The 21,986-nt window shown below is 42.8% G+C and overlaps 1 protein-coding gene across 1 annotated transcript in view; it reads left to right on the top strand.

The window, feature by feature from the left end:
- The window catches only part of HDAC9 (histone deacetylase 9), a 686,372-nt gene that overhangs the window by 630,870 nt on the left and 33,516 nt on the right, over window positions 1–21,986 (top strand). The window contains exon 24 of the mRNA XM_043541099.1: window positions 21,167–21,300. Within this exon, the coding sequence (XP_043397034.1) occupies window positions 21,167–21,300 (134 nt within the window). The remainder of the gene's footprint in view (window positions 1–21,166; window positions 21,301–21,986) is intronic.

Below are 21,986 nucleotides of genomic sequence, written 5' to 3'. Positions count from 1 at the left end.
GCAGACGCTGCAGATTTTCTACTCCCTTTTTGTCTTCAGAAAACTACAATAAACTGTTTTCAGTGAACTAAAATAAAAGCAGAATGACTCAGAGAGGAAAAAAGAAGAGAACTAAGTTTAGAAGAGAAGGATTTGATGTAGAAAGATATATCAGTGACTTTTCCTATGAAAGATTATTGGGAATAAAGGTGTGGTGTTTTTATTTTATTTAATTTATTTGTTTGTTTATTTACAAACATGAGATAATAACAGCTTGTAAATCAAGAGCACGAAAGCCCAGTTTTATAATATGTGTTGTACTTTAATTTCTCTATATCTTTTTTTGCCACTGTTAAAAAAGCAGCCAAAACTTCAAAGGGAAATTGCATGTGTTCTGAATCAGGCCTTCAGTGCTGATGTGTGACAGCACAAAAATTAGATGTAAATAAATGTGCTGTTTAAACTCCCATGTGGCCCCCAAATTGTTTTTTTATGCATTCAGTTCCTTTAAGGGTGTGTATTTTGTTTTTTTTGTAAATCAGCTGTATTGGTTTGATCTTAGTTTACCAAACATGGCATTTTCACCATGGTAAAGACCAAAAAAATAGAGAAAGAGACGTTGTCAGAATATGTCTAAACACCGGTATCTGGCTGTTTTGAAGTTTGGCAGGAACATAAGGAAGAAAATGAAGCTTTTCAGTGATTTGTCTGATTGTGAATATGAACAAAAATCACAGTTTGCCAAGGTTTTGTTTGACAGCCAGGGTAAAGAATTGAAATAAAAAATGGAAGTGCAGCAATGAAGTTAAAAACAAGGTTTTAAATATGTTTTCCAGGCTGATAGATTTGAATAAAAAAATGGGATAAGTTGTTCACAAAAATGTTTGTGTAAATTTTCTGGTGTTGTATAAAAAAAACCCAGCCTTCAAATTTTGAAACATTTTGACCAGCCCTAGTTACAGATGCATTTTCTGTTACTCTCTTTGTAACCTATCCTGCAGTTTGTTGTTCTCAAAGGAAATGACATATCTGCCTGTCTCCGCCTTGAAGGGCTCCATGTGGGTGTACCAGTCCATCTGCATGTATCAAATCACAATGTTGGGGCCTTTGGTGTGTCCTTCATTAAACAGTACTTACTTGTAGAATTATCATTTGCTGTTCTTCTGCCAAGTCGTCTTTACTTTTATCAGCACATTCTTTATGTTTCATCAGGTAGTGGATTGAAATGGAGGCTAGTGACACGGGTTAATGTTAAAGCTGGTTGAATGTGAGTGCTCTTTTTTCAGTCAGCAAACATGTGTTTGAATTTCAAACCTCTGCCCCTTCCAGCCATCTTCTTCCCCTTTTTTATTTCCTATTCAAGAATAGTTTCAAGCACAAGCTTTTGTTCCCTTTAATGTGTGAGGAGCAGCTGTTCCTTGTATGACTACCTGGGTATGTGTGTGGACAGGAATATTTGTATTTATTACTCTGTCTTGTCTAGTCAGTATTCTGCTGTGTGTAAAGCCCCACTCAAGGAGCACAAACAATACCATGTAAGTTTGGTGATCACCCATGTGCCATGAATAACTACTGGTGAATGGTCAAAGCGAACAGTTAGCAAACAATCTATAGTTTGAAGTTTGTTGAACAGATTATTTGGCAAATACTAACAAAAGCATTCACAAACGATTTATGAACATAAATCAGAGCTAAATGTGTTAGATAATTTATTTGCAAATGAATCATGTAATCAGCTGTAATCATTTAAGGCTTGATCCTGCTCTCATTGAGTCGATGGGAAAAAACTACCACTGACTTCCAAGAGAGCAGGATTGGGCCCTTAAACAGCATGCAGCTCGTATTGCACAAAAGCCTGTCAGGCTGGGGACCATTTGTAGCATATCTCAAGGTGAATTGCAGACTTTGAGATATTTACGATGTGGTAGCTAATTTTTCTCTCCTCTCCCATGTAAAACCCCCTGGACAACCCAAGATTCTCTTTGGTCCTGGACCGTTAGAGATTTTTGGTGGGCACTATTGATCTAGCAGCTACATTTTTATTCATGGTAAATTTTCTAGTAAGGGTTAACCCAAACAGAGAGGTCTATCACTGCTTCAGTGCACTTGCGCAACTTCTAGCAATGTAATGAAAGTGATGTTCTTGCACTGAGGAAAGAAAAGATTTTAAAGATTAATTGAAATACTGCTTTAAAAAGAATAAATACAATTATTTGTGTTCTTATATAAATACCATAATTAGAGGAAGAGCTGCAGCAACCTCTTTATTTAGGTTGCCTAATGCTTTCCATTATAAAGGATTCCTCTGATCTTTTCTTTGAGAAGCTCTCACACCTCTATTATTTGCAGCAGACTTTTGATATGTGGCAGCAAAAACACCCTCAGTCTAGGGAAATGCCTTTTGTTTGTCCCATAAAATTCTGTACAGCTTTTGCTGAGATCTGCTTGTGGATCCATTAAGCTAAGACAATATATACCAGATGAGATATAACTTAAAAATTGGCATTTCCCTTTTCCCACTTTCATTCTTCAGTAAAATTTTAGCAGCTGGGCAAAATAAACCCATGAACATCCTAAAGCTAGACCCATGCCACCACTAAAACAGCAACTGCAGACACTGCATTGGGAGTTGCCAGACCAGCTGGACTTGGCTGGGAGAAATTGCTAAGCTAGGCTCCCTCAGAAAGTGACACGTTTGCCCCAGTGGCCCATGCCCCCGCTTCTCTGGGGACACCATGTGGGGCTGGAGTTCCCTCAATTCCCAGTGGAGGGGAGAGAGAGAATGAATGCTGGGCCGGCTTCCCCCCCAGCAACCAGCAGACCCAGCATGGGCCCCAGCAGTCCTTCTACCCTATGAGGGCATCTAATGGGGCAGGAGTTCCTCCATCTCTCAGGTGGGGGGAGAGAGAGCTGGGTTGGATTCCTCCACAACCAGCACCAGGACTTTGTATCAATGGGCCTTTCCCTCCCCTAGGATAACAGCCTTCTCCTATTAGCAGCTATTATAGTTAGTAGTGCTTTTGTGGGGCTTGCCAGGTTAACTGTGTGCATAATTTGAAGACAGTTTAATTGCACGCATATCAGTGAGGTGATAACCTGAAGGTGAAAGTAGGGCTGCACAGGTGGCCTTGCCAATGTACTTTAGTTAAAAATATTTGATAATGTGCAAGGCAAAAAATAACTCAGTTCACTCTCCCAGACCTGTGCTAGTCCTGCAGGGCTGACAATATTCAAATCAAAGAGAAAAATTCTATCTGGGCCTTATCCCGGTGCAAAATAGGGCAAGGATAGGAGGTAATGAGGTGATATCCACAGCACAGAGTGCATAAGAACCAGGAAGAAATTCAGCCCCCTCCTCTTCAAAGAGCACAGGCACTGCTGCTTCCCTGCTTCCTTGAGTACATAGAGTATCCCAAAGGGGGCAGGGAGGAAACAGGGCCACAGATCCTCACTACACACGCACACACACTCAGCCACCCAGCTAACCAGTGGTGCTGTCTGGCTGGGGTAGTGTGCTGTACCCTGTAAAGGGGTGTGAGCTCCTGCGAAGATGATGTGGCCCCAGTGAGGGGCTGTGCCTACAAGGTTAAAAGGTTAAAAAAATCCCCAACAAGTTACACATGCCCTCCCCTGTGCTCTACAGGCTTCTGTTTTCATCCTCTTACAGTCCCTCTCCCTTTTTATGTTGCTCCCACTCATGACTCCTTACTATTCGCTTCACCTCATATTGGCCCTGCACCTCCTGCCCTGTTGCCCTCAACACTTGGACAAACCATCAGAACAAAATACAATATGTAAAAACATACATGATGACAAGTTTGAAAGAGCAGCTGCCCTACAGAACTGTAGGACCAAAGTTTGGATGCTATTAAGTACTGTCTAGTTTAGGTGTAATTACAGAAGCTTATGAAAATCTTTAATGCCTTGTGATTGCTATAGTCTGTATTCTGCTTCCCAAACATGCATCTCTGTCCTTTTGGCTTGAACGTAGATGTTACACACAATTTCTAGGGTTATTTTTGTGATGATTAAAGAATGGGGAAGATATTGCAATTATTGGGCTAAATTCTGCCCGCTGTTACACAGGTATAACTCTATTGTAGTCAATGGGATTACTTCAGATTTACATTGGCTCCCACTGACTAACATGACTGAAGCAATGATACTAAACGTAGCTGAAGCAGTGACAAGGGGTGAGATCTCCTCTTGAGCCACATGCTTTTTGTCAAGGGCCTGGCTATTAGGCTATGGCTTCACCGCAGCCTCTTCCTCAGGTGTTCTCCTCAACCCGCCTCCTATCTACACAGACTAACCCCTCACCTGCGTTAAGAGATGCTTTGAACCAGGTCTAGTTGGCACAGCTGGGGGTGTGGGTTAGAGTTCAGGTTCCACTTTCACTTGGGCTGGTAACTTGCCCAGTCTGCAGTGAGGATGCAGGCTGAGCTGCTTGAGTGTTGATAGTCCAGTCCTCCAAATCCCCCCATGTGCCCAGAACGACAGACGAGTTCTCCCAAAATTCACGGACAAAGAGAGCAACTCAGCTTACTGCAGCACACAGAACCATGGACAATGGCCCCAGTAGTGCTGCCAAATCACACAGAAGATCACTCAGCACCGGTGAGGACACAGTGACTCAGGTATGACTTTGCAGTCTGGCTGTTCAGACACAGGCCAGGCTAACCTGGTTGCCTGGTGCTGATCGCCCGGCCTAACCCTGCAGTAAAGACGTACCCTTAAAGACTTAATGGATGTATCTGATCAGGACTTTTCTCACACTTGGTCAAAGACAGCATGAGCCAAGCCCTGGGTCCAGGAGCGCTCCCCACACTGGATGGGATATCAAGGAGAGTTGAGCAAACAACTGATAACAATGACTGATACCAACTCACCTCTCCAAAGTGAATAAGAAAAATGGTCAATAAATTCTGCTGTGTAAAATCAGAAGCCGACCTACATATTTGGCATAAAAGTTTTAGAAATGATCCACTGCTGCTTATTTTTTCTCTTTTTTTCATCAGCCTTTCACAGGAACGTCCTCCTTGATTACATTGAAGGTTATATTGGAATTGTCTTCATAGGAGGTGGGATTTGCGCTTCCCATGGAACTGGCTGGGGGTTTGGCCCCTAAACACATCCTCCGAGATCCACAGGAGCACCATACTTCAACACTGACCTCAAGGCTCTATGGCAGCACAGCTCCATGGACTTCCCTGCTGATTGTTGCCCCTGAATTCTCCCTCAGAAAGTGTGATTTACTGTGTAGTGATCTACACTGTCAAGACAGTGCTGGATTGGGTCAGCATTATCCTGCTTTGGGATGCTGCATGGGCCTGTGAGATCTAATGTTGCAGAAAGCATCACTCATGACCCCTTCCCAGGTTCCATCACCTCCTTCTCCAGCCCACCTCCTGTAACACATTACTCAGTCCATGTGAAGCACCTACAAAGGAGCTACCAAAGCATCTCCCCTTATTCATCCCCCTGGGGAGATTCTCTGGCTCTAGGTCCCCTCTGTTTGTAGAGGGAAGTGATTTATCTCTAAGCCCTCACTGCTCTCTCCTCCTTCCAAATCTCATGATGGGATATACAGTACAGGAAAATACAATTTGTCATCATTCTGGCCCCATACATACATTCATTTCTACTGTTGCTCACCCACACAGGAACTCAGATATCTAGTCTTCTCCCTTACATGCTTATACTGTCTCTTTGGCACAAACACACACGCTTATTCATTGTCATACTCATTCACTGACACACCACACACACTTATCCCTTTTCTGACACACCCACATCCTCTCTGTCTTACACTAGGGTCCAGCTGTGACATTTGGATCTGAATAGCCGAGTGGTGTTTAGATCTGGAATTTTGGTTCTTGCCTATCTCTCTCATAAAAAACTAAGGAGTTCTGCCAAAACTGAGAAGGGAAAAATAATTTCCCCGCATGCAGTAGAACATCTGAAAAGGTGTGATCTGTGGAACTGCTCCAGTTTTAGAACAATTCACTTGATCTTGTCTGTTTGTACCTAGTGAGAGAGTCAAAGACTTTTTGCTGTCAGGAATTTTGGAGTTGCTTTGCAAATAGGACTGCTTAGCTTTGGATTGAGCTTTCAGCCTCTGTGGCTGCAGAGCTGTGTCTGTTGGGGGGACAAATGCAGTCTTCTTTGCTGCAGTTCAGTATATGCTGTTCAAGAAGGTCCTGGAGTTGTTGGAGACCTTCAGGATCTGTGAGCTAGGTCCTTGTCCCTCCTAGTTAGTAAAAGTCAGGAGAGACACAGTGGCTATTATTGTAATTGATTGCCGGAGACAAGATGCTTTCTTCCCTTAAGGAAGCTATTGTTATTGTTGCTGAAGAAACCATCTCTTAACACAGAGAAACTCTCCGTTTATTGCCCCATCTTGAATCTTCTGCTCTAAGGAAGAATTACTGAGAAGACTATGGGGTTGCAGCTGCAGCAATATCTAGATTCCTCAGGTCACCTCAGTACCAATCTGTTTGGGTTTAGGGCTGGGTATGGTACAGAAACTGCACTGTTGATTGATCCTTCTGCTGATGAATGAAGATTAGGCATCCCACTGATTTCTTTTTAGAGATCTGTCAGCTGCCTGTGATGCTACTCCAATACTATGGTGACAGGGGCCTAGATAGCTAGAGGCCATTAACCTATCTGCAGAGCCTAGTGGGGAAGATGCAGCAACTCAAGTGGCGAGACCCAGAGGGTAGCATCAGACAATTGCTGATCTGCCTCAAGGCCTTTCTCATGCGGGTGTCCTGTGGGGATATGTAACTGGATGCCAGCACTATTTCAAAGTTTCCCTTTGGAAAACCAGAAAACTAATGGATGAGGATTTCCAGACAAAGCTCTAAATACTGAAAATAGCAGTCCTCAAACTGTGGTCCCTGGAGCCACTGGTTTTCAGTAGTGCACAGAATGAAACATTTGAGCACCATATATTGGGGGGTGGGAGAGGGATGTTCTGTGGAGGAATTTTATTCTCATGTACATGTCTGCTGAATGAAATAGCAAGAAAACCCTTGCTCTAGATTTTCTAAAATCCAAAGCATCTGAGGTGATGCAGTCACATGTTTTACTTCAGGAAGTAGCAAGAAAGAACTTACCCATGAAAGCTTATGCTCAAATAAATCTGTTCGTCTTTAAGGTGCCACTGGACTTGTTGGTTTTATGGGTACAGACTAACACAGCTACCCCCCTGATACTTAACACCATGCAAGACACTAAATTTAGCCGTATGGAGTGGAAATCCATCAACCTCAAAACGTACTCACACAGATACAGACAGACATCATCTTACTCTCCAAGTGCAAACAGATGGACATCATACCAAATGGACTGAAGGTAAAAAATCCATTGCGATCGACATACTACACTGACTATGGTGAGAGACTGTGCCGCACACTCTCAAAGAAACTGAGGAACCATCTGATCAGCATCCTGTACAGCAGAACGGAGAAGATCGAGAATGAGCTCTCAAAACTGGAGACTCCCATACAAAACCAACCTTCCACACAAACTTCCACGTGGCTGGACTTTACAACAACAAGACAAGCCATTTACAACGCACTCTTCACTTCTCTACAGAGGACTAAGGACAGTAAACTATCTAAACTCCTACATGCCACAGGGGGCTACAACAGTGGTACCCTCAATTCACCTAACAATATTATTAATCTATCCAACATACACTTAGCCCAGCGGAAGAGTCTGTCCTATCTCGGGGACTCTCTTTCTGCCCCACCACCCCCGCGAACATGATACAGTTCTGCGGTGATCTGGAAGCCTATTTTCATTGTCTCCAAGTTAAGGAATATTTTCAACACACCACTGAACAGTGACCCAAAGGAACCCTCCTACCAACACTACAAGAAGAAGAATTCTACATGGACTCCTCCTGATAGTCAAAATGACAGACTGGACTTCTACATAGAATGCTTCCGCAGACATGAAATTGTGATCAAACAGCATCACTTGCCCCATAACCTCAGCCGTACAGAACGCAATGCCATCCACAGCCTCAGAAACCACTCTGACATTATAATCAAAGGGGCTGACAAAGGAGGTTCTGTAGTTATAATGAACACGTCAGATTATGAACAGGAGGCTGCCAGGCAACTCTCCAACACCACATTCTACAGGCCACTATCCTCTGACCCCACTGAGGAGTACCAGAAGAAACTACACCATCTGCTCAAGAAACTCCCTGCTGCAGCACTGGAACAAATCTACACCGACACACTCCCCAGAGCCCCGACCAGGGGTATTCTATCTGCTACCCAAGATCCATAAACTTGGAAACCCTGGACGCCCCATCATCTCAGGCATCAGCACTCTTACAGCAGGATTATCTGGCTATTTGGACTGTCTCCTCAGACCCTACGCTACCAGCACTCCTAGCTATCTTTGAGACACCACCAACTTTCTGAGGCAACTACAATGCATTGGTGATCTTCCTGAAAACACCATCCTGACCACCATGGATGTAGAAGCTCTTTATGCCAATATTCCACATGAGGATGGACTACAAGCTGTCAAGAACAGTATCCCTGATGAGGCCACAGCACACCTGGTGGCTGAGCTTTGTGACTTTGTCCTCACCCACAACCATTTCAGATTTGGAGACAACCTATACATTCAAGTCAGTGGCACTGCTATTGGTACCCGCATGGGCCCACAGTATGCCAACATTTTATTGGCTGACTTAGAACCACTCTTCCTCAGCTCTCGTCCCCTAGCGCCCCCCTCTACTTGCACTACATTGATGATATCTTCATCATATGGACCTATGGGAGGGAGGCCCTTGCAGAATTCCACCTGGATTTCAACAATTTCCACCCCACCATCAACCTCAGCCTGGACCAGTCCACACAAGAGATCCACTTCCTGAACACTACAGTGCAAATAAGTGATGGTCACATAAACACCACCCTATACCAGAAACCTACTGACCGCTATGCCTACCTTCATGCCTCCAGCTTCCATCCAGGACACATCACACAATCCATTGTCTCCAGCCAAGCCCTAAGATACCCCTGAATTTGCTCCAATCCCTCAGACAGAGACAAGCACCTACAAGATCTTTATCAAGCATTCTTAAAACTAGAATACGCATCTGGGGAAGTGAGGAAACAGATTGACAGAGCGAGACAGGTACCCAGAAATTACCTACTACAGGACAGGCCCAACAAGGAAAATAACAGAACACCACTGGCCAGCATGTACAGCCCGCAGCTAAAACCTCTCCAGCACATTATCAACGATCTACAACCTATCCTGAAGGACGACCCATCACTCTCACAGATCTTGGGAAACAGGACAGTCCTTTCTTAAAGACAGCCCCCCAACCTGAAGCAAATACTCACCAGCAACTACACACCACACCACAGAAACACTAACCCAGGAACCAATCCCTGTAGCAATCCTTGTTGCCTACTCTGTCCCCATATCTACTCTAGTGACACCATCAGAGGACCCAACCACATCAGCCACTCCATCAGAGGCTCATTCACCTGCACGTCTACTAATGTGATATATGCCGTCATGTGCCAGCAATGCCCCTCTGCCAAGTACATTGGCCAAACCGGACGGTCCCTATGTAAAAGAATAAATGGACACAAATCGGACATCAGGAATGGTAACATACAAAAGCCAGTAGGAGAACACCTGATCACTCTTGTTACAGTGTGTATGGTAACACCCATTGTTTCATGTTCTCTGTGTATATAAATCTCCCCACTGTATTTTCCACTGAATGCATCCGATGAAGTGAGCTGTAGCTCACGAAAGCTTATGCTCAGATAAATTTGTTAGTCTCTAAGGTGCCACAAGTCCTCCTTTTCTTTTTGCGGATACAGACTAACACAGCTGCTACTCTGAAACCTGTCAATCTTCCTGGACATTCTATAACAGATTTGAAAGTAGCTATACTTGAACAAAAAAACTTCAGAAACAGACTTCAAAGAGAAATAGCAGAAGTAAAATTCATTTGCAAATTTAACACCATTAATTTGGGCTTGAATAGGGACTGGGAGTGGCTGGCTCATCACAAAAGCAGCTTTGGCTCTCCTGGAATGGACACCTCCTCATCTATTATTGGGAGTGGACTACATCCACTCTGATCGAATTGGCCCTGTCAACACTGGTTCTCCAATTGTGAGGTAACTCCCTTCTCTTCATGTGTCAGTATATTTATGTCTGCATCTGTAATTTTCACTCCATGCATCTGAAGAAATGGGGTTTTTACCCACGAAAGCTTATGCTCAGATAAATCTGTTAGTCTTTAAGGTGCCACCAGACTCCTTGTCATTTTCTACTATGTTTACCTGACTGTGAATCACAATAAAGTGAAGTAAATTCTGAACCTTGGTCCCAGTTCTTCGGACTTGCTCTGTGGGGCAAAGGTCCTCTGTTGGAGCCCAGATGGCTGTATGCCACCTTTGTGTGTTCCCTGGGGCAGCTGAGAACTGGTTTTGCCTCTGGCATAAGTTAGACCAGCCTCAGGACTCTTTCTCCCTCTGCTGTCTGATAACAATGTACCTGACAAGACCCTAACATGATTCCTACATTAGGGGAGCTGGGAGGTGGTGGTATAGATCCAGCTATGTCATTCATATGCCATCCATGATTTTCCTCACACCGGGGGAATCCTTACCTGCCCTTTCAGAGCATCCTTACAGCCCCTTTGAACCCTCAGGGAGGCAGAAAGTGCTGTCTTATGAGGCAGAATCTGACCCTTCATTCTCATATATCTTTTTAACAGACTACAGCAGAATGGTGCTCAGTGTATTTAATTTGGAAATTACGATTAATCAAACCCAAACCCAGTTTCAACACAGTTTCCTCTCTTTTGCTGAATTTTACACACTACTTCTGCAATAATAAATGACAGGCAGTGCATTTTTGGGTTATTATAACATGTGTCAGGTGGTGTTTGAAGGCATAAAGCCAGAGACAAAGTGACTAACTACCCAGTAATCCCTTAGAAATGCACTTCCTTGAGTTCCTCTTGCTAGTAGGAAATCGAGTTTATTAAACATAAGGGACCAACTCATAGGAAATGCAAAGCACCCACAACTCATGTTGACTTCACTGGTAGAGTGGGTGCCAATTTGAACCAGGAAATTCAACATTAACCCTGAAGCTACGTGATCATTGAAAACCCATCCTTGCTGTACCCATTGTAGGTATTGCCGTAATCTCGGCATGGTGCATTATTTTACATATGGGGGCCAGATCCTCAGCTGCTGTTCATCGGCATGTGCTGCTTTACACAAGCTGAGGATTTGTCCCTGAATTTAATGATTATGTAGGTGTGATTGGGTAAATACATGACAAAGTGAGAGCCTTAGTTCACAGAATGATAGATCTGCACATTGTGAAAAGGTCAGACCGGAGATATCTAGTCCATTCTGCCTTTTTGGCAGAATTCTGTAGACCTTCTCCAGTCAGCACCAATCCGTTCTGAATTTCTGAGCTGTGGGCTTAAGTCAGAATCTTTGGGGAGCACCATGGAAAAAAATTAGCAGGTGCTTAGATAAGGCACTAGGATTTTCCTTGTCTCCTGAGGATCTCTGTGAGAGCAGCCCCTGAGAACCATCGACAGCTGATGCAGATGGGAGCAGCCTTGAAGCTCATCTGATTTACACTGGAGACTGATCCCAGGCTCTGGGGCTGTCAAGTTGGCTTCAAGTCACCTTTTGCCCTCCACTTCACAAGTCCTGCCCCAAGCACCATTCAGCCTAACTGGAGGATCTGGCCCTCTGTATTTTACTTAATTTTCATACATAAGAACGGCCATACTGTGTCAGACCAATGGTCCATCTAGTCCAATATCCTCTTTCCACAGTGCTCAGTGCCAGGTGCTTCAGAGGGAATGAACAGAACAGGGCAATCACCAAGTGATCCATCCCCTAACATCCAGTCATAGCTTTTGGCAAACAGAGGCTAGGGAAACTCATAGCATAGGATTGCACCCTTGGCTAATTGCCATTGATGGACCTATCCTTCATGAATTTATCTAGTTCTTTTTTTAACCCAGTTATAGTTTTGGCCCTCACAACATCCTCTGGCATCGAGTTGACTGTGCATTGTGTGAAGAAGTACTTCCCTTTCTTTGTTTTAAATCTGCTGACTATTAATTTCATTGGGTGACCCCTAGTTCTTGTGTTATGCGAAGGAATAAATAACACTTCCTTATTCACTTTCACCACACCAGTCACAACTTTATAGACCTGCTGATTTAAATGATAGGTTACGTACCACAGTTAGTTGTTCTGCAATTTCACAATAGAAATGCATTCTAAGGGACAGATTTTCTGGTATGGTGTGGCTGTTTTGTGCCACACACCCAGCAGAATGTGGCCCTAATCTAGCTCCACTGTGGAGAATCACTACTGGGAAAAGGTGATTTCTTGTGTAAGGCTCTTATCCTTGCCCTGGAATAGCAGGCCAAGAGAGGCATGGGCAAAGGAAAGGGTTTGGCCAGAATACCTTGTGCAATGCCAATCCTAGACTGGGTTTCAGCCCAGTCGAGCTGTTTGCAGATGGCATAAATTAGAGCAGCCCTCAAGATGCTCTAATTCAGAGGTTGGCAACCTTCAGCATGCGGCCCATCAGGATAATCCACTGCCGTGAGACATTTTGTTTGCATTGACTGTCCGCAGGCACAGGCCCCTGCAGCTCCCAGTGGCTGCAGTCCACCGTTCCCGGCTAATGGGAGCTGCGGAAAGTGGCAGCCAGCATGTTCCTGTGGTCTGTGCCCTGCTCTAATTTGATGTAAGTGGATTAACCCTGCACAAAGATGACACTACGGTAAGAAGAGTGCAAGCCAAGTGTTATGCACCCCCCCATGACTGGCTCTCTATGGAAAACAGCTGTATCTCAGGATCTGGCCCTTAATCTTTCTAACAGAAATTATAACATGATGAAAATCCCAATCAGTTCAGAAACCACAAAATCCTCTAAAATGGATTTTAATCCAACATCTAAAATTTACATTTCATTTCTCATTTCCAATTGGGTAAAATCTATTTCCAGGTAAATCAGGGCTGTGACATCAAATTCTTTTAAATTTATTCCTAAAATTTATGATTGCTGATTTAAATGATAGGTTACATACCACAGCTAGTAATTCTGCAATTTCATATTTTAATTACTTCAGAACCTAGGGTGAATACCATCTGGTCCTGGTGACTTATTACTGTTTAATTTATCAGTTTGTTCCAAAACCTCCTCTACTGACACTTCAGTCTGGAACAGTTCCTCAATTTGTGACCAAAAAAGAATGGCTCAGATGTGGGAATCTCTTTCACATCCTCTGCTGTGATGACTGATGCAAAGAATTCATGTAGCTTCTCCACAGTGGCCTTATCTTCACTGAACGCTCCTTTAGCACCTTGATTATCCAGTGGCCTCACTGATTGTTTGGCCAGTTTCCTGCTTATGATGTACTTAAAATATTTTTGCTTTCGTTTTTGAGTCTTTGGCTAGTTGCTCTTCTGGATTGCCTAATTATGCTTTCATATTTGACTTGCTGGAGTTTATTCTTCTTTCTATTTTCCTCAGTATGATTTCACTTCCAATTTTTAAAGATGCCTTTTTGCCTCTAACTGCTCCTTGATCATAATAGTCTGCAATTCTAGTTTAAATAAGTGGGTGCTGAGGTCCCTTGGCAAGTCACAGGGGATATATAACACCTTGCAGGATTAGACCAGTAATTTGGGTGAGCCAAATCCTCTGCTAGTGTAAATTGATGTAGTTCCATTGACATCACTCATGTTTCCCCATGAGAAGCAACTCACCTGAGAAGGGGCCGGGAAGAAGCCCAGCCTTTAAGCCAATTCACTGGGTGGAGCAATCTGTGCCAGCCTAATGACTTTACTTAGTGTGCCTGCCTCTCTCCTGGGCTGGTGTGGCTCTGAACATCCCCCTACACATAGCTTTCAGAGTAACAGCCGTGTTAGTCTGTATTCGCAAAAAGAAAAGGAGTACTTGTGGCACCTTAGAGGCTAATCAATTTATTTGAGCATAAGCTTTCGTGAGCTACAGCATCCAATGAAGTGAGCTGTAGCTCACGAAAGCTTATGCTCAAATAAATTGGTTAGTCTCTAAGGTGCCACAAGTACTTGTTTTCTTTCTACACATAGCTGTGGCATAAAATCCAAGATCTAGCCCAAAGCTTTATTGACCTCAGTGACAAAGCCAAGTTTTCTGGTATTTAGACCCTCTCCATTTATCCCTTCCACTCTACCTCTCTGACTTCATAGCCACTTCCAGTACTTTCCTATAAATTTCTCCAGTCCTGGCAACTCTTTCCCCTCCTTGTGAATGTGGACCCTTGTTCATTGTTCAGAGGTCACTCCCTCTTGTTCTGGCTGATCCTCCTAGAACTCTCTTTCTCTTTTAGCCACTGAGGCAATTGCTCTTTAAACACTTTCTTAAAACCTTCATTTTCTCTTTAGCCCTATAAATATGTCTGTGAAAGTTGTAGCCATACTCTGTATTTTGGATACTACATAACGATAAAATGCATTGCATTATTCCACTGTATTTAGTTACAAACGTAATGTTATAACAGCACTAAAAGTGAATAGTTCCCTTATCTTGTACCTTTCCATTAATTTTATCTATGAATTACAGTCATAGAGATAGACAGTGCAAAAGATAATTGAAGGAAGAGGTGGGGGGAACTGCTTCTTCCCTCATGCACTACCTTTGCCTCTTGGAGAGAAGTTGGCTGACATGTCTGCACTACCCAAAAGGGGCCGCCTTGTGGTAGAGGTGCACAAGTTGCTTCTTACGGAAGGAGTAGTAAGGAGGCATTCAGGGGATGTGGGCCACTGTCGAAGTACTTAGAAAGACGGGGGCATTGCAGTGCACATGGCTTCTGAAGCCCGAGCCATTGTGCCCAATGGGGAAGGCTAGCTCCTGCACTCTCCACTTTTCTCCCTCATTCCAGCACATATTTGGTGAGACGGGTCAATATTACTTGGCTTTCAGTTAGGTGTCTTGTGTCTCCTCAAGTATGTACGCCATAGAGGTTTGATAACGTAAGATAGGTACACGGTAGCAGTTAAAAACCAATTAATTATGAAAAACATACTACTGTAGGACTAACAACTGTGTAGGAAAACATCTATTATAGAAATTGTTAATCCTCAAAAAATGCATTTCTGAGAATGCTGGTATTTCTGAGAATGCTGGTATTTATTTAATGAACAATTACTGTCTAATTTAATCTAAATTAAATGCCTGCATGAGACATGCAATTTAAAGCTGAGCTTCTTTCTGTAGTATTAAAACCATGAAGTTACCAGCTCTGCCTGGAGGTCAAATATTCGTCTTGTAAACTCAGGTATTTTAGTACTGGCATTAAGAACTTCTGCCATTTGGAAAGTGCCTTTCATAAGAATGTATTTGGCATTAAATGGAGAATCCCTCTCCCTCATTCACTCAAAGTCCAGATCCTACTGACTCAGGCAAAACTCTGATGGACTTCAAAGGAAGTTTTGCTTGAGAAAAAGTAAGGCTTAAACCCTAAAAGAATAACTTGTTCTCCAAACAGAGGACAAGCTTTGCAAAGTGCTTTAGCTGTAGCCCAGCACTGGAAGGGTCAACTGTCATTTGACTCCTGTGTGGACATATTTATTTAGGACACGTAGCCTGATGACTCAGGAAGTTATGTAAAAACTGACCCACTTAATTTTAGATGCGATTGTTGGAAGAATATCAATGAAAAATAATCAAATAGTCATGAAAGAACCGCAAGGATAGAGTGCAGAACACTGGTGGGTAGATTCTTGGCAGTGACCATCACAAAAGTTTTAATGAGAGGAAAACACATTCTCAAGTAAATTAGAGAGTAATGACATGATTAAATGGTAAATAATAGTTAAATGCATGCCTGTAGGTCCAGGACAGAGACTGTGGAGTTTTTGTGTTTTGGGAGTATTTCTTTCTGTACTGTGCTGAATAGCCAGAGGAGATCACCAGCTGTCTGCTAGTAATTTAGGGTCAGATTGTGGCTTTTAAGATACTGACTATGCTGGCGGGGGTGGGGAGCACAGGGGGGGAGAGAAAGGGGGGAGGTGCACAAAGACCCTGCTGCAGCGGAGCTCTCGGGAGGTTTTCTGGGTAACTTAGCAGCTCCACCACCCTTTCAGGGGCTGCACTGTCCCCTCCTCTTTCCACCAACCACCTCCTCAGGAAAGGCGGGGGACCATGTCTCTGATCTCACCCCACCTTTTTACCCAGCTAGCAGGAAGCAATGCCTGTAGAAGATAGGACTGGCTTCCTTGTATACAGTAGAGGTGCTATGCTCCCAGATGTAAGCACAGCTCCCATTAATTTTTTAAAAAGTGTATTAGTATACAAAAGAATCCTGACAATGGTACCTCCCTCGGCCCCCACCACTTCCTGCAGCCCCCATTGGCCTGGAACGGGGAACTGCAGCCCATGGGAGCTGCGATCGGCCGAACCTGCGGACGCTGCCGATAAACAAACCGTCCCGGCCCGCCAGTGGATTTCCCTGATGATCACAATGGTTCCTTCTGGCCTTGGGACCAAGAGCCTATTGAGTACAAGTTTTGCACGTGCATTGATGAGAGAATAGAGACTATGCATGTTACAGTTTATGGAAAACATAAGTAGCACAATACTGGCCTGGAGCAGCCCCTCCACATGTGACTCTCCCATCTGCTTGGAGAGAGGAGCACTGAACACAGTGTATTAACAAGTGTTCCTTATGGTCTCTTCCATGGTTACCATTTATGATACAATATATTCTTGAATATTTCATTCTCAGAGTGACTATAGGAGAGATTTTACTTTAAGGCATCTAGGAATACAAAATATGTGATTTATCCTATGGATGGGTTAACATTAGGAAATGACTTATCTTTTTGCTCCCTACTACCAGCTCATTACATCAGAGTGCTTTGAGGGTGACCACCAGGTAGCTAGCTCACTTGTGCAAGTCTCCGCTCCAAGGGTTAACTTTGCATACTCTGCTTTTGACCTTCATCATGGAGCAGTACGGCAGGCTGTTCACCCCAGCCTAGGATTGTATGCTGTCTGGTGCAGTAGAATCCAGCACCCCTTAACAGGGCCCACTTTAAAATATAAAGCTTGGGGGGGGAAAGGGAAAATAATTTGTGATTTTTTTTTATTTGGAATTTTGTTAAAATTCCAACCAGCACTATATTTAATCAGAAAATGAGGGACGGGAAGGGAGAGAGGGAATGGGGGAGTAATATGGACATTTAGTTCAAGTCAATGGGGCCACTTGTAGTGTGTGAAGTTAAACATGTGCATCAGTCATTGCAGGCGTGGGTCTGTAGTTAAGAATACCCATCAAGTGCATAGCCTTGATGTATGTTGCTAACCGTATATTTCAGTGTCAAATTTACAATTTGCTGTTTACACCATTGCTGTTCAGTTCCACTACTCAACATTTTTATAATTTCTACAGATTCCAAAGAAAAAAATTTGGTTTATAAAGTCTGATTTTCAACCTGGCCATAAACTGTCCTTCCTTTTTGAGCCTAGAGATTGTGGCACAGTTTGGCACCCACGATTTTTTGTTGGCAAAATTTAAGGCAGTTAGGAGGCAGGCTCCTCGAAACTGCTCCGCACCATCCTGACTCTGGTCCCATTGAAGTCAATGGAAGTTTTATCATTGAATACAATAGGCTCATAATTAGCCAATGCTGGGCACTTTTGCAAACCACCCCCTGGATATCTAAGTACTGCATTTGAGAGGGAAACAGGTACTTCAATGTATGAATTATAAACAGGGTGCCTGAAAATAATTGTTGACACAAAACCATGCTCACAGTCTCCTGGCACAAAAAAAAATGGCTATTCTAAAAAATCTGGCTACTGGTGTGTAAGTATTAAGAAATGTACTGATGCAGCACATTCACAGTAGCATTTGGGAAATACCAGCCTGTGTTTAATCTTTTCCTTATTATTTATCCACTTGAAACAATCAATTGTTAACATCCATAGGGCTGGATGTTTTCAAAATGACATCCTCTTTTTATACCCTCAGTCATGGGTACAAGTATTTGTGGGCACAATTAAGCCATTTACGCGTCTAAGTAATGGACTGCACTCACCAATTAATGTACGTAGATGTCTAAATGGCCTGAGTTGTCCTTGCAATTATTTCTGTCCACCAAATTGCAGGCTCAAAAAGGGATGCCCATTTCAGGCTAAGCTGCAAATCAAGCTCTTAGTGTTTTTAATATGACTTTCCATTTTAAACCTCTGTCGGAACCTGTTCTGTTCGCATAAAATGCTACCATACTATACATCTTATACACCGCAGCAAAAGCAGACCCTTTTACAGTAGGGCAAGGCCAAACTGAAACTGTTTTTTGAAGCCACGATCACAACTGGCACCATTGTCAGCAATGTCAGGAGAGAGGCCAAGAATTGAATCTGCCACTGGTTTTTAAGGATTTGGGTGAGTCTGAAGGTTTAGGATTAAAAATTGGATTGTCTGACCCCTTCCTTGCCCCAGTCACCCCAGTTCTGGTCACTTGGGAATTTAGAGACATGCTCAGTCTCCTTATACCAGGAGAGATGACTGCTTCTTTTCACAGTGCTTGTTTCCCTTTCCCCCCCATACCTCTTAATTATTTGACATTATTTGACAATATTGTAACATTGATATTTGCTAGTAGTTTGAGGAAAGCAAGCAAATGAAATAACCTGGTAATGATCTCTGTCACAAGTACTGAGTATGATTTTCAAAAAGAAGAAAAATCTATTGGGAGAGACTCTGAATTTATTGCCAGAAAATTATAGTGTGGCTGCACTGACCCTTGTGTTCGTATATTGTTTTCAAACTGTGCAGGGTATTGGATTCAGTAGAACTTTCCCTTCCTGACAGAAACTGTGTGAAGTGAGGGATAATCGCATCTCAAAGTCCTGTTGCACTTCCCACAAAGCTGAAGGGAGAGTTACACAGCATGTGGATGTGGGGAGCCCAGGAACTATTCATTCTTCTTCATTTCCTTTGAATGCTATGTGTTCATCTCATGGTACCACTGCTGGCACTGTCTTGATATGAGTCTGAAGATCCCGTGTGTAGTCTGCAGACAGAAATAAATCCTCTAGGTAAAAGAAAGTGGAAACTGGCTAATGATCAAAGGTTATCCTCATTCCACTTCTTCCTTCACTTTTATTATCCTACTAAATTTGGTCTTTTGCAAAGCTTTTTTTTTTTCCCCCGACTGTGAGTGAAGGTTGAGCTTAAATGAGATATTTAAATTTTTGCATGTTTTTCAAACCATGTGTAATTTGAAGCACAGTGTAGTGGCTTCTGTAGAGTCAACACTGCAGTTCTTAGAGAGCTACGCTAGGTTGTGAAACGGTTTAAAGAATTAACATTTCACTTCAAGTGTTCTGGGATCAGCCCTGGGACAAGCGGCAAGTAGAATTTTGTGAACAATTAGGCAAAATGTGGAATAATTAAGGACCCGATCCTGCAAACAGTTATAGCCATGCTTAACTATATGTCCCATTGAAGTAAATGGGGTTACTTGTGTGCTTACTTCTTAAGCATCTGTGTAAATGCTTACAGGGTCAGGGCTTCAGGCTGTGCCTCAGAACATTTCTCCAGAATATTTTTTTCATTTATTGCAATGTCGAATTTCTACATTCCTTTCTCACTGGAGCACAGTAAAAATGTCTTTCTGGAGCCCTAGACCCCTGGGTGTCTTTCCAATCTGTTTATTAAACCTAGGGGACATGAGGTGCTCTGGAGATGGTAGGGACCACTGGCAGAAGAGCAACTAGAACCGAGTGGATAGAAGTGTGAGACCCAGGCTGCAAGTGTGTTTTGAATTTAGCTTAAAAAGTCTCAAGGCCTAACCTGCCATTAACCATTGGAAGGGAGGTCAAGCAAAAGCAAAAACTGCCCTTGGAAATTACACAACCATTTTCAAAATTTTCCTCCCCAAATTATCTATCTTTTTATCAAATTTGATTAAACAAAAATAAAAGAATTTCACCGAACTTTAATCTCAGATGAAATTTAAGTGGTGGTGTTACCTGAGTTGAATACCCTCATAAAGCTGGATACAATGGAACTCCATTGGGAGCCTCTGGTTGTGATACAGGGATACAGAGTGTTCTGGATCAGTACTGAGGAACACTAGCAGAGCTGTCTGGTAAACCTTGCACAGTTTCAGCCTGCACTAAGCCTGATTCCAGAGATTGTTGTTAGTGCCCTGGCTTTAACAAACACCAAAATGTAACGTATAGTATTATTTATTTTTTACACTGTGGTAGTGCATTAAGATCAGGGCCCATTGTGCTGGTCCCTGTACAAAGTGAAAAAATGCATCTAAGAGTCTAAAACTTAATTTCGCAAGATACAGTCTTTGTTCAAGATAGTTTCTCTTACCCACAGGCTCATTTTCAGCTTTTACTAGCCTGCCTGGCCAGGATCCATCACAGAGCTCAAATCACTTGTTGTTGGTTTTGTTTTTGTCTCCTATGGTGAAGGATAAAGATGGATTCTCTCTTTGTTCCTTATACCCCAAAGGAATGTCTATGTCTTGCAGGTTAGGAAGGCCTCCTGGGGATTTAGTCTACTGTGTTCTCCGGGATACAGGAATCATGTTAAATCTCTACCTCTTGAGTTCAGGATCAGGATAAATGCCACTGGTTTAGCTTCATGGTTTTGTTTACTGCTAATATGTAAACTGGGGTAAATCTGCAATGTCTTTTCTAGGACAGACCTGTTCATCACCTTTACCTAGGCTAGCCTGTCTGGTCGTAAACATGTTCTAGTAACGTCACACAGTGGGAATTCATAGCTTCACATGTAACTATGTGAATGTGTATCATTTTATAATGATATTAATAACCAGTGTGTTATTAGCTTTCATATGATACCTCACAAGGCATATTTTGTACAAATCTCATTGCAGTAGGGTGTGAATACAGAGGTGCCTAGGGTCAGAGTTACACTTTCTTCTGTAGCATTTAGGGCTGACCAATGTTGGAGCCAGGTTACTGAAATAGATGGACCATGGTCCTGATCTTATATTTTTGTGCAATAGCCTCATGTTTCCTACTTTCTGATACAACAGATGCAAAATATGTCATTAATATTTGTTCTGCTTTAATAATTTGCACTACTGTCTTTGCATGCTAGGTTTTGGTCACCTAACAAAGCAGTTGCTGAAGCTAGCAGCTGGTCGTGTGGTGCTGGCACTGGAGGGAGGACATGACCTTACTGCCATCTGTGATGCATCTGAAGCCTGTGTAAATGCCCTTCTAGGAAATGAGGTAAAAGACAAGTCCTAGAGTTTCAGAGGACAATCCATGTTTTCGAACAGTTCTGTCTTTTTGCTTTCTTTTAATTTTCCCTGTGTGTACAACTAAGTGCCTTTTGCACGTGTCTTAGTAATGAGCAAAATGCAAAAGAGTTGGAAGTTATTTTGGTTTTGATAAGCACCCCACCATCAGATGTTTATATGAATCTCTAGGGTTTGCAAAACTATTCTTGATCCTGAGAAGGACTCAATATGCTGTGCTGAGAACCTGCTGAGAACCTGCGTTGACATCAGTGGGGTCACTGATGCTCATCATTGATCAAGTCTTCGAGTGAGCTATCATGGAAAAACAGGCTCTTCTTGCAAGATCGCTGGTAATTTCTTGGACTGAAAATAGCAAAAGCACATTTTCATGCCTGTTTTGATATTCACTGGCAAATCTCTGCTCTCTGCATATGCTCACTCTGTGGTGAAAATGATAAAGGGTAAATCTGCTAAAGGCACATACAAGAATCAAATACATAAAGGCAATATATCTTTACCTTAAATTGTGGCCCTGTCACGTGTTCTCATGCCGTGGTCTGTGAAATCTTGTTGTGGGGAGCAGTATTGCAAGTCATTATTTTTACTGGAAACTGAGACAGCTACAATAATCAGTATTCTTTAGAGTACCTACTCACTTACTAGTCTCCTAATTCC

The sequence above is a fragment of the Chelonia mydas genome, chromosome 2 (genome assembly GCF_015237465.2).
Source record: "Chelonia mydas isolate rCheMyd1 chromosome 2, rCheMyd1.pri.v2, whole genome shotgun sequence".
NCBI lineage: Eukaryota > Metazoa > Chordata > Testudines > Cheloniidae > Chelonia > Chelonia mydas.
The sequence above is the reverse complement of the archived record's forward strand: the minus strand, read 5'-3'. Positions and strand labels throughout refer to the sequence as shown.